This window comes from Opisthocomus hoazin, chromosome 2 (genome assembly GCF_030867145.1).
Source record: "Opisthocomus hoazin isolate bOpiHoa1 chromosome 2, bOpiHoa1.hap1, whole genome shotgun sequence".
Lineage (NCBI taxonomy): Eukaryota > Metazoa > Chordata > Aves > Opisthocomiformes > Opisthocomidae > Opisthocomus > Opisthocomus hoazin.
Genome location: NC_134415.1, coordinates 32,292,227 through 32,306,566, shown reverse-complemented (window position 1 = coordinate 32,306,566; position 14,340 = coordinate 32,292,227). Strand labels below are relative to the sequence as shown.

At 42.0% G+C, this 14,340-nt stretch overlaps 1 protein-coding gene across 8 annotated transcripts in view; it reads left to right on the top strand.

The window, feature by feature from the left end:
- The window catches only part of ENAH (ENAH actin regulator), a 108,708-nt gene that overhangs the window by 79,736 nt on the left and 14,632 nt on the right, over positions 1 to 14,340 (top strand). For 4 of the 8 annotated variants that reach the window (XM_075413077.1, XM_075413074.1, XM_075413075.1 and 1 more), the window contains exons 5-10: positions 5,662 to 5,981; positions 7,211 to 8,011; positions 9,807 to 10,111; positions 10,368 to 10,504; positions 10,916 to 10,970; positions 11,272 to 11,323. In XM_075413077.1, coding sequence (XP_075269192.1) covers positions 5,662 to 5,981; positions 7,211 to 8,011; positions 9,807 to 10,111; positions 10,368 to 10,504; positions 10,916 to 10,970; positions 11,272 to 11,323 — 1,670 coding nt within the window. The remainder of the gene's footprint in view (positions 1 to 5,661; positions 5,982 to 7,210; positions 8,012 to 9,806; positions 10,112 to 10,367; positions 10,505 to 10,915; positions 10,971 to 11,271; positions 11,324 to 14,340) is intronic. The other 4 variants (XM_075413080.1, XM_075413078.1, XM_075413081.1 and 1 more) reach the window with 2 other exon arrangements.

Genomic DNA, 14,340 nt, shown 5'->3' with positions numbered 1-14,340 from the left:
ACCTCTGTGGGTCATCTGGTCCAACCCCCCTGCCAAAGCAGGGTCACCTACAGCAGGCTGCACAGAACGTCATCCAGGTGGTATTTGAATATCTCCAGAGAAGCAGAATCCACAACCTATCTGGGCAGCCTGTTCCAGTGCTCCGTCACCCTCAAAGTGAAGAAGTTCTTCCTCATGTTCAGCTGGCACTTCCTGTGCTTCAGTTTGTGCCCATTGCCCCTTGTCCTGTTGCTAGGCACCACTGAAAAGAGTCTGGCCCCATCCTCCTGACACCCACCCTTAAGATATTTATAGGCATTTATAAGGTCCCCTCGCAGCCTTCTCTTCTTCAGGCTGAACAAGCCCAGCTCCCTCAGCCTTTCCTCGTAGGAGAGATGCTCCAGTCCCCTCACCATCCTTGTAGCCCTCCGCTGGACTCTCTCCAATAGTTGCTCATCTTTCTTGAACTGGGGAGCCCAGAACTGGACACAGGACTCCAGATGGGGCCTCACTAGGGCTGAGTAGAAGGGGAGGAGAACCTCCCTCAACCTGCTGGCCACACTCTTCTTAATGCACTCCAGGATCCCATTGGCCTTCTTGACAAGCAGGGCACACTGCTGGCTCATGGTTAGCCTGTCATCCACCATCACACCCAGGTCCCTCTCCACAGAGCTGCTCTCCAGCAGGTCTGCCCCAAGGCTGTACTGGTTCATGGGGTTGTTCCTCCCCAAGTGCAGGACCCTGCACTTGCCCTTGTTGAATTTCATCAGGTTCCTCTCTGCCCAACTCTCCAGCCTGTCCAGGTCATGCTGAATGGCAGCACAGCCTTCTGGTGTATCCACCACTCCTCCCAGTTTGGTGTCATCAGCAAACTTGCTGAGGGTACACTCTTATCTACACACATCTACATGTCTTTTGAATACCTTTAGGGATGGTTGTTGGCGTGGGTTACGGATCCGTTGTAATGATGTGACCCCAATATGAGTATGATCATTCAACCTTTATTAGTCAGCAAAACAAGGTTTATATAGCAAAACTATTACAGCATCTGAATGGTTAAAACCCCAACCCATATATAGGCAAAACTACTGCAACTCGTTGTGATTGGTGCAGAGCTGCATCTCGAAGTGAAAACAGTACTGTGGCAGCAAACAACAGCGTGGCAGGAAGGAAGTGACGGTGTGGCAGGAAACAGTGACATTCCGCCTGCTCCAGTGTCCCAAGCTCGTCGCTCTGCCTTCCCAACAGGGTTCCGTGTCAGCCGCTCCCAAGGCTCACCTCCGGATCGGAACCTGGGTTGCTCAACGCACCAAACTGTATCCCCTCTCGTCCAGCCAGGAATCCACAGATGGTGACTCAACCACTTCCCTGGGCAGCCTGTTCCAGTGTCTGACCACTCTTTCAGTAAATAAATGTTTCTGAATATCCAGTCTAAACCTCCCCTTACACAGCTTGAGGCCATTGCCTCTTTCGTGTCATTTGGAGAAGAGACCAACACCCACCTCACTACAACCTCCTCTCAAGTAGTTGTAGAGAGTGATAAGGTCTCTCCTCAGCCTCCTCTTCTCCAAAATAAATAATCCCAGTTCCCTCAGCCACTCCTCATAAGATTTATTCTGTAGACCCTTCACCAGTCTCATTGCTCTTCTCTGGACACGCTTCAGCACCTCAATGCCCTTCTTGTAGGGAGGGGCCCAAAACTGGACACAGTACTCAAGGTGCAGCCTCACCCGTGCTGAGTACAGGGGCACAATCACCTCCCTACTCCTGCTGGCCACACTACTCCTGATAGAAGCCAGGATGCCGTTGGCCTTCTTGGCCGCCTGGGCACACTGCCAGGTTCATGTTCAGCCGACTGTCAGCCAGCACCCCCAGTTCCTTTTCTGCCAGGCAGCTTTCCAGCCACTCTTCCTCAAGCCTTCTCACTGCCTTTTATCTGTATCTTAGTAAACAGCCAATATAGTTTGGTAACGTTGATTGCCAACAGAAACATTTTTTACTTCAGATTAAGGTTAAAGCACAGCAACATTTAGGCACATTTTGTTATGATACATGCACATTGTGTGTCTTCATAGCTCTCTGAAGAGGAGAAAAAACCCCAGGTAAACCTCAGGAACGTGTTAGCATGTGTTAGGAGAACTAGTCAATCCCAAACAGTTTGATTTTACCTACATCTTACACTTTAGCTAAAATTGCATGTAATTGTGTGCTATATAGTTATAGCGTATACCTTTAAATACAGTCTTATCTCCCCCTCCCTCCCCCCTTGATATGTAGTACATACAGACGTGCGCACACCCCTCTCGATAGTTAGAAAAGCTTTAAGTAAAAACTTAATAAAAAGTATCCACCCTTCTGAAACAGGGCAAACACCAGGAATATTCCCCTGCTACTCCCCCATCCTTTGGGTGTTTTTGGTTCAACAGCTGCTTGTGCATGATGCAGTTTCTGTTGTCTAAATTGCTTTCCGTGTTGGTGTTTTTTTTATTCTGTGGGCTTTTTCCTACTCTTTCTTTGAACTGTCTGGCAAGGAGTTCCACACCTCATCTGTCTGCTTTTTTAAAATTCTTTTTTTTCTTTTAGCTTTGCTGTTTATTAGTTGTATTGAATCTTTCCTCCCAGCTGTCATATTAGGATGTCCTCATTGCTTAGGATTTTATAGACCTCCATTTGTCTTTTCCAGAATGCAAAATTCCAGCTTATTTAGTTATTTTTTTAAATGGAAACTGTTAGGTACATTTGATCATAGTGTTGTTGCTCATTGAGCCTTTTCAGTTCAGCTATTTTCCCCCTTTTGCGATGGGAACAGAGATGCAGGGTTTGTGAAGCAGGATGATGGTATTTTCTATACTGCTCTGTAATCCTTTCCTAATGTGTAGTAGCATCTGGTTTATGTTTTGGAACAGAACATGTCATTGAATAGATGTTGTCATAGAACTATCTGTTGTAACCCTTATATCTCACTTCTGAGTCAGTAGTCCACTTGTAGTCCAGCATTTTATATATTAGTTTAGCAGATTTCCCTTCCATCCCTTGTACCACTTTGGTTATATCTCAGTTGAGTTTTATTTGCGAATTTTATTGCCGAGTTACTTGGAATTAGAAGATCCATCAGCAGTTCTTCATAATCAGCCATCATCCTTGCTATCCTAAACAATATTAAGGAGCTTAGTGAAGAGCACCTCACTGTTTCTTTTCCAGGTTGCTTATGGAAATATGAAATGGCACAGCTCTTGGTGTGGCTTATTGCAGAACTGCCTCGGTGATGCTTCTCTTATGTGAGAAGTGACCTATATTGAGGTTCTATTTCTGTAAAGAAATGAAGAACATAAGAAAAAGAAAATTTAAATATCTGGCAGCTGCTTGACATGTTGTTAAACCCAGTGAATTGATACCTTCTACTTTCATAAACTAATTATAACATGAAATGTTTATAACCTCAAATGCCTTATCTACATTTTAGTTTTAAGATTAACAGTGTGTGCATTTGTAGGTAGAATATGCGAGTTTCTGGCAAATGAGTGAAAAAGAATGAACAAAATAAACAAAAGCTGCTTTGGAGTCTGTAAATGTTCACTCCTGTGCCGAATAGCCTGTTAGCTACAAACGTCTGCGCATCCACCTCTCCATTACAAAAAAGGAGCCTAAGATGGCCGAGCTGAAATCATCCATGATGAAAACACTGCTTTCCTCTAATGATAAGTTTTATCTGAGGGGAAAAAGAGCACGTAATAGAACTAGTTTTGTACAACACAGAGCAAGCAAAAATGTAATGCCAAAAATGTTTTTAGCATCCCTTTTGGAGCTTAAATTTTTGCGGTTTATATTGTATTCTCTTGATACTTTGTAGAAGTCCTCTACTGGTTCCAAATATGTATCAGTCAATTATGAGACTTTTTGGTGGATGTCAGCGGCTAAAAATCAAGCATTGACACCGAGTTGCAGCCCCAATTTCTCAATGGCTGCTGTTACAACTTTGTTGTATAGGAGAGCAGGAGCTGACGGAAGAGCTGATACAGGGGCAGAACTATTGTGCAGCTTCTGAGAATGCTGGGTAACAAGTTCAGTAGGGAAGAGTCCTTTTGCTGGACATAACTGGAACTGAATTGCTTATAGCAGTTATGAAATGTTAACATTTTGCAGGGATTTTGTTTTTTTTAAAGGAAAAACATTGTTCTGAAAGAGGATGGACTTCAGTAGGAACGGTGTGTGAGCTGGGGTTTGCAGTTATGCCAGTATTTTCTGAGCATGAATAAGAGCAAAATAGCTGAAGTTCCCTTTGTTTTCAGGCTTCAGTTTTATATGACTCCAAGTGTATAGTACAGAATTACTAATGATCTTTCCAAATAAGATTGCCCAGTGGCAGTCTATAGAAAACACATACCTAGTAGCTTAAGGTGTCAAAATTTAGGTCTCCTTTTTCCTTTATAGTCAAAAGCTGCCTGTACCTTGTATTTGGTGAGAAGCTGTCTTCAGTTTGCATCTGAAGCGTGGCAGAAAAAAGTTGCTGTGTGCTTTATATACAAGTTTTGCTTTTTAAACGTCATGATTTTTTTTTTTAAGTAAGAATTCAAATAGAAGACAACAACTAACAACATTTCTAGTGATACACACTGACAGGAAAATACTAGCCACAGGTTTAAGGAGGATGTGCCTAATTTTTCTTTTAGTAGTGAGTTACTCCAAGAGATAAAAAAGCTTTGAAAAGCGAAAACCTGCATTTTAGCCAATGAGAAACATGTATCTCATTTTAATTTTTGTTTTAAAAAAAGCCTAAAGGAAATACGAAACAGATTGGGGGGAGAAAAGCAAGAGGAATATTTACAGCTTTTTCCCACTGAATTTTTGTGGGGAAGTCCTTTCTTTCAGCCAGCCTAGTGGCTTTGACAACAAATTTTGCATGATTCCTTCTTTTCCTTGGGAAGTTCTTTATATTTCCTCTCCCTGGCTTTTACTCGTTTTCCTCCTCTCCACACCTTCCCCCTCTCTGCTTTCCTTTGCAAAGACTCCTCTGGGCTGGAAACTGCCATCTCCCTGCAGTGTTTTCCTGGTTGCTGCACCCTGGATTTTTTCTGACTATATCCAGTTTTCCCCTGCTTTCAGGGTGTTCTTGTCTTGACACCAGTTAAATTGTATGTGCATGTAGTAGTAGTATGCAGGTGGAAACAGACACGTATACATTTTGATGCTTCTATAAAATTTGGATTAATACTAGCTGACTAGTTTATCTGAAAACTGTAATTTGTTTGGGGGTGGGTTTTTTGATGTGTATTTGTGTTACTGCTATTTCACTGTGCTTTTATTCACTGCTTCGAGTATAAAATACTGTGCAAAGAACAAATGTAACTTCATACCCCAAACTGGGAAGATTGCATCAGTTAGTAAATTATCAGTGGCAGCTTTCTGTTCTTACCTTTTGAAAGCTGTCTGTCAGAATCTTAAATTAGTTAAGAGGAAATTGGATAGATGATTCTTTTTACTGTAAGCATAATACAGCTGTTATCGAGCTTGGAAAAATAACATGTAGAATTAAAAATTTTATGTAGGTACAAATGCTGTGCTTTTGTTCTTGCTGGTGCAAAGACCGTTGATGAGCTGGTTTCTTCTTGTCCTCTAACAGTTACTTGATATTTTTCATTTTCGCTTTGCAGCTTAGTCTTTTTCCTTTTTTCATGATTGTAGACAGTTGCAAGAGCAACAGAGGCAGAAGGAGCTGGAACGGGAGAGGCTGGATCGTGAACGAATGGAACGGGAGAGGCTGGAGAGAGAGAGGCTAGAAAGGGAAAGACTTGAAAGAGAGCGCCTAGAACAGGAGCAGCTGGAAAGAGAACGGCAAGAAAGGGAACGGCAAGAACGCCTAGAAAGGGAGAGACAAGAGAAGGAGAGGCAGGATCGAGAAAGACTTGAACGACTTGAACGGGAAAGGCAAGAAAGAGAACGGCAAGAACAGTTGGAAAGGGAACAATTGGAATGGGAAAGAGAGAGAAGAATTTCAAATGCTGGTAAGAATTTCAAAACTGAGTGTTTCAAGTACCAGACTACTCTTCATGTGTTTGGGTGATGGAGTGAGAGAGAAGCAACAAAGGGCAGTGAGTACAGTTGTGCAACAACAGTCAGTATTTCAGGCTTCTGTTTGTTGGAATTGCTTCCATTTGTATGGTGAGAAGTCCAAGAGCTTTGACTTTCCTGTCACAATTTTCCATTAACTCTGAAATAAATTTTTTTCGCACTATTTGCTCACTCCATTGCTATAATCTCTTGATTGCTTGAAAAACTTTAATGATATTGGGCACCTCCAACATTGGTTAAAGTATGATGAGTTAAAATTTCTGAATACCTTATCATTGTTTGCTCTATTAAACAAGATATATTCTCATTACATAACTTGGGGGGAAAAAAAAAACCCAAACATATCAGGTTGAATGTGTTAATGTAGAAGGTATGTACCTTCATAAGACAAAGTAATAGTGTGAGAAATGCACTTCGTTATGAAGTCTTGCTTATTTTACCATTGTAGTAACATTTCAGTGAAATGTATTATATGTATTTGTAGATAAGACAATGCACTGCCTGCGGAAATGTATCCAGCGATAACTGAAAGTTTTCTCATTTTGGTAATATAATGGAACATTTGTCAAGCACTTGGTTGTTCTTTCATAACAAACCCAATTTACGTAAGAAGTCAGCTCATGGTAAAAGTCGAGGAATACCACATAAGAGCTAGTCACTTTACAGCAGAGGATTTTATTGGTAGTTTAATTCCCAGTACTTCGAAGTTTGCAATGGAGCTTTTTCTGGGGAAGGGAAAGATGATACTTACTTGCTGCCTATGGTATGAGTTTTGTTAGTGGAGTTGTAACAAATGTTAAGATCACTACACTTGCTTGCAGTTTGCAACCAAACAAGAAGATAAAAGCTGATAAAAGACTCATTAATCAACCCTGTATCTAATCCATCTCACAGGTGGGATTTGAGAAAACTTACTCTAGAACGTACTTGTAAATTCAAATGTTGGCACAAAAGTAGTTGGTAAATTATGAAAAGCAGCTGTTGATAATATGTAAAACTTTCCTAACCGTATTTTCACTTGTGCCTAATCCTCTGGTACTAACTGTAGTCTACGTTTATACATTTTGTTTGAATGCTGGTTTTGTTGCTTCATTAGCTCCCTTTTTCTCTTTCTCCTTTTTTTTTATCCTGCCTTTGCTGCTGCTTTCCATCTTCTGTCCAGCTCCATCTTTCGACAACTCCCCGTATAGCACTCCACTTCCTGACTACTCCAGTTGCCAGCCTCCTTCAGCACCTCCTCCATCATATGCAAAAGCAGTCTCAGCACCAATGTCAGAGGCCACACCGGAGTACGCTGTAGTGACTTCTGCACCACCGACTTCCACTCCCCCTACACCGCCTCTAAGGCACTCTGCATCACGTTTTGCTACATCTTTAGGCTCAGCTTTCCACCCAGTTCTCCCCCATTATGCTACGGTTCCTCGTCCGCTCAACAAAAGTTCTCGGCCCCCTTCTCCTGTCAATGCCCCAGCGACTTTGCCACCAAATACAAAGCCTGTTGCCTGGTCCGCGCCCAGTTGTGCCCCTCTTCCCCCATCTCCTCCAGTAATGATAAGCAGTCCACCAGGCAAAGCTACTGGTCCAAGACCTGTCCTTCCAGTGTCAGCTTCTAATCCAGTGACCCAACTGTCCACGTCTCCCACGGCTCCAAATGGGCTTCCTGAAAACCTGACTTATGCGGTTCCTTCACCTTCTACCTCAGGTCCAACTCCGCCTCCGCCACCTCCTCCCCCCCCACTGCCTTCCTTTCCGCCTCTGTCACTCTCTGGACCTCAAGCTTCTCCTTCTCCCAACTCCCCGAATGCCTCGACTCCCTCATCCAAGCCTAGTGTTCTCCCTTCTCCCTCTGCAGCTACCCCTGCCTCTGTTGAGAACTCTCTAAACTCTGTGCTGGGAGACTCCTCTGCTTCTGAGCCAGTCTTGCAGGCAGCCTCTCAGCCGATTGAACCTACGACCCAGCAGGGTAAGGCTTTCTGTTATTGCTACTAATGCACTAATCAGGAATGCAGTCGAAACCGATTGGTACCAAAGCCCGTAACTGCCCTGAAGAATTAATACAACGCTTCCAAAGTTGCAGTGATCTTAATACCACAACGAAATACCATTTGGAAAACTGGGGTAAGGGAAATTTCAAAGCTCCGCAGAGAAGAGCTGGTGTTCTGTGGCCTGCCATAAGTAAAATTCCAGTTTCTTGAGCTCACTTATTAAGTAGTTGCTTGGTAAATCTTGGACTGTTAGTTTGTTGAATCATGTGTTAATAGGCAGTGTCATTAGTTTCCTGATGGCAGCCAACATGGAGGGGCGTACGTGCAGCTTTGGACATCTGAATGACCTTAAGCAAGGCATAATCTGAACCACTTTGATACTCTATGTAGTTTTGAATTTAGAAAGTAGTATGTAACACCTAAAGCATTTCTTTCTGGACAGTGGTCGTATTTTGATATATGGCTGTATGCACACATACGTATGTATTAAAGACAGGTCTTCCTGTGGTATTCTACCAGCGTAGTTTAGGAAAAAAGTTCGGTTAAGCAGATGACAGTCTTAACGGACACTCTACTAATATAATAAATATGTGTTTCACATTGATTAAATGTCTCTGTTAACCTGAATCCTGCTTTTATATTGATTTAATAGATTTAGGTCTTTGTGGTAGCTCAGCTAAAGGTGTGGGCAGAGAAGGGGCCCCTGGAGGATGAGCAGACTGTGGCTGCATCACACACAAGCCATGCAGAGTAGATTCTGTGTATACCCTCGTGTCTTAAATGAAGGCGTGAGCTACTCTGGGAGGGAGTGGAAGTAGGGTGAATGGCCTCACTTATAGTATGGAATAAAAGTGTGCACTTGGATGGTGAGTGATGCCAAGAGAGTTTAGAAGGCTTTTAAATTTACACAGTGGTTAGCAGAGTGGGAAACTAGGAAGACTCGTATGTGAAATTCCTTCCTGCAGAGGTTGCTTAAGGTGGTTGTGCAGCATTTTTAGTAGCTTATGGCAGTTTGGGGGAGGCTGGGGGGGATGTGTGGGGCTGTTTTCTTAGTCACAGTTTCTTAAACTGTTCCTGTAATAACACAGTAATCATGAGAATATTCTTTCTTCAAAACACTTTTTGTGTTGCATATCAATGTGAATTTAAAGCATTAAAGGAATCATAGGTAAAAAATAGAAGAGCTTGTTCCCATCAGCATAAAAATATGTCAGTCTTCTAACTCACTAATTAGTGTTTCTATTAAATTATTGAAGTTGATTCCTGGAATGGTTTTTTTGGAAGAAAGACTTTCATACAGCTTAGAAATTAGCATTGGAAATCAAACAGTTCAAGGGTTCAGATGTTTGAGGAGTGTGTTAAATGCTTGTTAGTACGATGAAAAGTCACTCTGTGTTCAGCACCATTTGGACAAACAATATTGTTCCTACATGGTCTGGTGCTCGTGCCTTACTTGACTCTTTATAAAAGCTTTTCCTGTTTACCTGTGTAAGATTCTACTTGGTTGCAGCACAGAACCTGACTGGAGGGGTTTTGTATGTAAATGTCTCTGAAGCTGTCTGATCTCTCATAGCATAGTATGTAATATTTTTAGCGCATTTAATAAGAGTGCTTCTCTCCTGGTGAAACTTGCAGTGTTTTCTTGCTTATAAGAAGGACCCTGACCAGTATTAATGTCTCGTATACTGAGCGAAAGAACACTGGTTCAACAGACGTAAGATCTTTCTTTTCTAGATCCTTAATATAGTCCATTTGTTTTCTCTCTGATACTAGGTGTTGTCCAAGGACCACCTGCACCTCCTCCCCCACCTCCCCTACCCCCTGGCCCAGCTCAGGCTTCAGTAGCAGCCCCACCTCTTCCTGGCCCACCACCACCACCTCCACTTCCATCTTCAGGGCCACCGCCACCACCACCACCTCCTCCACTTCCTAGCCAAGTTCCTCCCGTTCCCCTTCCACCTCCTGCTCCCCCGCTTCCCACCTCTGGATTTTCAGTGGGATTCGTGTCCGAAGAAAATCGTCCTTTAACTGGACTAGCAGCTGCACTTGCTGGAGCCAAACTTAGGAAAGTCTCACGGGTAAATACAACTCTCGTTTCTTTTTCTGATTCCTGTCTCCAAATCTTGTCTTCCTGAACTGGTTGCAATTTTTATTCAAGATGAATAGCAGTATCAAGACTTTTGGAATAGGCTTAATTAATTATCAAAAAAGTGTTACAGGATGTACTGCCATTCTTTATACAGTTGTTTCTTTCTTATCTGTGAACTTTGCTTCTTTCATTAAGTCGGCTGTCATTTTACTTGCGCATCTACTGTTATTTTGTGTGTTACAAAGGTTGAAGACTCCTCCAGTTCAAGTGGAGGAGGAGGAGGTTCTGCTTCATCCAAAACAGACAGTGGCCGTGGAAATGGACCGCTTCCCTTGGGAGGCAGTGGGTTGATGGAAGAAATGAGCGCCCTGCTGGCCAGGAGGTAAGGAGCTGTTCCTGTGCTCTAGCTGTTTGGTCATCACAGAGAGAGGATTTGGGGTACCTGTTTTCAGCTGGCTGAGGATCAAATAAACCTCAGCTTGCTCATGTGGTTGCTTTGTGAAGTTGATAATGTTTTGTGAATAGCCATTTTTACATGAGCATAATGAAGTACTTCTCTTCCACGTAAGTCTTTGTGCAGCAGTAGGTGAGGGGATGCAGACTTCGCAAGGAGGAAGAATTGCACAGTTGCTTTGGCCAGGAGGGCTTTGTCCTTTAAATTATTTTGAAAGTATTTTTTTTAATACTAATTTTCTGTTATCTAGCTATTAAGCTGTATATGTCTTTAACTACACTAAGCAGCATTCCATATTAAAGCCATGATAATCTTGGTAACTTTTGTCTCTACTTATAGGAGGAGAATTGCTGAAAAGGGATCAACAGAACCGGAGCAGAAAGAAGATAAAACTGTGAGTTGAGAAATTTTATCTGCTTCACATTATTCAGTTCTCGTTTATGAGAGATTCTGATGGTGTATATGAGATATTATTTGTACTTCATCATATATATACACACAGCCACTATGCTGTGAAGTGCATAGTGCTTGCATGTTTTCTACATGCAGTTGAGCAGAACAATTTAAATCTAAATGAAAATTGAAATAAATATTTGAACACTTTCGATGAATCTGTTAGATTCACAAGAGTCAAAGGTGGTTTTATTCTCTCTTCCTGTTTTCCCTCTTTTCTCTCTCTCCTCCCTTTTAATCAGGAAGAATCAGAGTCTTCAACTTCTTCTAAGGTTTCTTCAACAAGCACACCTGGTAAGTAGCGCAGGTTTGTGAACTCTGTGACTCTATAATGCTAAAACATAATGACAATTCTCAGTTATCTGTGCTGGATTTTGGAGCCTGCCTCTTCTCCCATGATTACAGTTTGGCATGTTGCTGTAGAATGGCTCCTGGTTCAGAAGTGTTTCAGAAGATGACAGGTGAAAAGAACATCCACACAGCGCTTGATGTAGGGTCCTCCTGTGTCAAACCTATGGGGCTGATGCACGCAAAGCAGTAGGTAGTGAATATGAAAGCAAGCTATCTCGGCCATTGTAGGACATAAGTTGGGACAGTAGTTTGTGTCCTTCAAGGCAGATGTCTGAGAGTATCAGAGTCAGACAGGAACAGTTGCTGTTTCCAGGTACTTTAATAAAAATTCCCTCACATGCAAGTGTCCTTTCTAAATCAGTGTAACCGAATGGAGCAGAAATTCTTTAACTGTGATTCCTCTGCTGAGGTGTGCTGGTGGCAGAGTTAGGAACTGCGTAGCCAGCATTTCTGCTGCAGTCAGTACGGAAAGCTTACATATCACCAGTTCTGTAGTTGGCCAAGATGTATTGTCTGCATGCATATTTATTCATACTGTAAACGCTTGTGTTACAAGGATTCAAGTGACACTTGACTGTCTTTTGCTCTCCTTTAGTAGTACGCTCTTGTACCCTTAGCTTCCTTGGCCATCTTCCCCTGCGTGCATACAAAAGGGGGAGGATGTGCCATATAACCTGCAGTTTGTCATGCCAAAAGATACTGGAAGCAGAAGGCAAAAGGAAAATGGCTGGGTAATGAATATACCAGCCCTCAGTATGTTCTAGCTTTCTCTGTTGATTGCTTGCCCATGTGTATACTTCTTCACTAGATTATTTCAGTCACCTGATGGTGTGCAGGCCTTAATATTGAAAACCATTGCTGTGGGTGAGCAAAACTCAGATGGCCACTGGATGTGGGATAAAAAGGAGAGCTAAGAGCTAAGTGTGTCCTGATGGAAATAACTGAAAAACTGTTAGTATTGAGATAGAGCTGGTAGGCTACAGAAATTACTGCAAGGCAATAAACGACTTAATACAAATCAAGTTTTTCAGCCTTTTTTTTCCCCTTAGCTTAGGAGTTTGCTTCATTCTGTTAAATACAGAGAGAATATTAGCCTTGGGGAAATAACTGCTTTTGGAACACTTCTTCTGACAGTATAGGTCCAAAAGAGGCAAAATGTAAACAGTGGAAGTGAAGTGGCTCCTTTAGTTGGTTGCCATAATAAGAAGCCTCATCAAACTTTCGTAAAATGTCAAATGCATACAGACGGTTGACTGTTTCCTTCCAATGGAGAGATTTCAGTTCATTTCTTGATGACGTAAAATGCTCCAGTAATGCTGTGCCTCATCATTGGAACAGGTCTTTTAAAGGTTTAAGAAGAATGCTTGGCATAGTGAGCAGAGAGGCCAGGTCAAAAATTTGTGTAATTATGTCTAATTACCATTAATAATGTAACTAAAATTTTTATACACAGACTTGCTAGCATTTGCCTCTTTCTTTGGTGTTGCGCTTACCTTTTCCTATGTGCTGTTGTGGGAAACTATCAGAGTTCCACATTGTTTGTCAGGAGGAGTGTGATGTTGAAAGTGGAGACATTTCTTCTGTCCTGAGCGTGGGTCTCCTTGCATTTGTTTTGAAACATTTCAACTCTGCTAAGGGGTTGTACTTTCTTTCTCTCTCCTGTTGCTTACAGGGACAGTTACACCATGATTACTTACACATATTAGTGCTTCTCTGTATATGGTATATTCCTTTTAGGGGAAGAAACACACAGTCACATAAAGCTAAGTAAAACCTAAGTTAAAACATGTTCTGTAATACTATAAACAAAATAAGCTCAAAACCATAGGATAAGCAACCAATGTATGACCCTTGGATAATGCTGCTGTTTCAGCTAGGTAAGAATAGTCATGTGGTCCTTTTAACAAGCAGCAGACATAGTGAAAGTTTCTCAAAGAATTTTGCAGATACAGCTAAAATCCTGCTAAAATAACTCCTATGGCAGGACAAGTCCTGAAGCCTGGTATATCAAATTAAGCTAAAGACTTATTACTAGCACTGGCAGCCTGTAGTAGGCTGGGTCACAGACTATCCTAGCAGACTTCTGCAATTCAGGTATTCTTGGTATCTAGCTGCATCCCAGAGAACTTCCTGGTCAATATGAGACTCTGAAAGAGCATTTCTGCCTCTCAGCTTAGCAGAGCTGAGCAATACAAAAGAAAGGGAACAGACCAAATAAACCCTAAACCTGAAATAAAGACTTGATAAAGTCAGTGGTACATTAAAGTTGAGAGTAAGTAAGAATAGCAAGTAAGTAATGACGATTCACACTACAGAAAGACTGTTTTAGCTAGTGCAGACTGTAAGGAATGAAAACCTAATTCATAAGGAATGAAGCATTTGTGATGATAGGCATGTCCAGGGGAAGGGCTTAGGTGAGACCACTAAAGGAAAAACAAAATCTCATTCACAGTATGAGAACACAAAATAAACGGTCCTTAACTGAACTGTTTTGCCCTGTTGCAGCTGTCTGTCTGCTCTTGACAAACCTGCACAATAAAAGCTGGCTTTTACATGTGACTTTAGATCACTGTAATACTCAAGATAGCAAGTCAAAGTTTATTGGAGAGGATTCTAGGCAGAACTGAAAGCAGGCTTCTGAATGGAAAGTGAAGCGTGAGAGTGTATAAAGATAGGTTGGGCTTTTAAAACTTGACTACAAATTAAGACTCATGTCTATAGACTAGACCCAAAAGTCCTCTTCTGTGGTGTAGAACAGAGTGCTTGCCCATAGAGTATAAGCTTCCCAGACAGGAGATGCACAGTAAAACTTTGTCTAGTATCACAGGTGGTAAGCAAACTACAATCTCTCCTGGATCCAAGGGCAGCGTACCTTTAGTTTTGAACCTGTATTATTTTGAAGGGGGAAGTGATACATTGCATCTTTAGAAGTATCTTTTTGGAGACCAGACTTTGGTGGC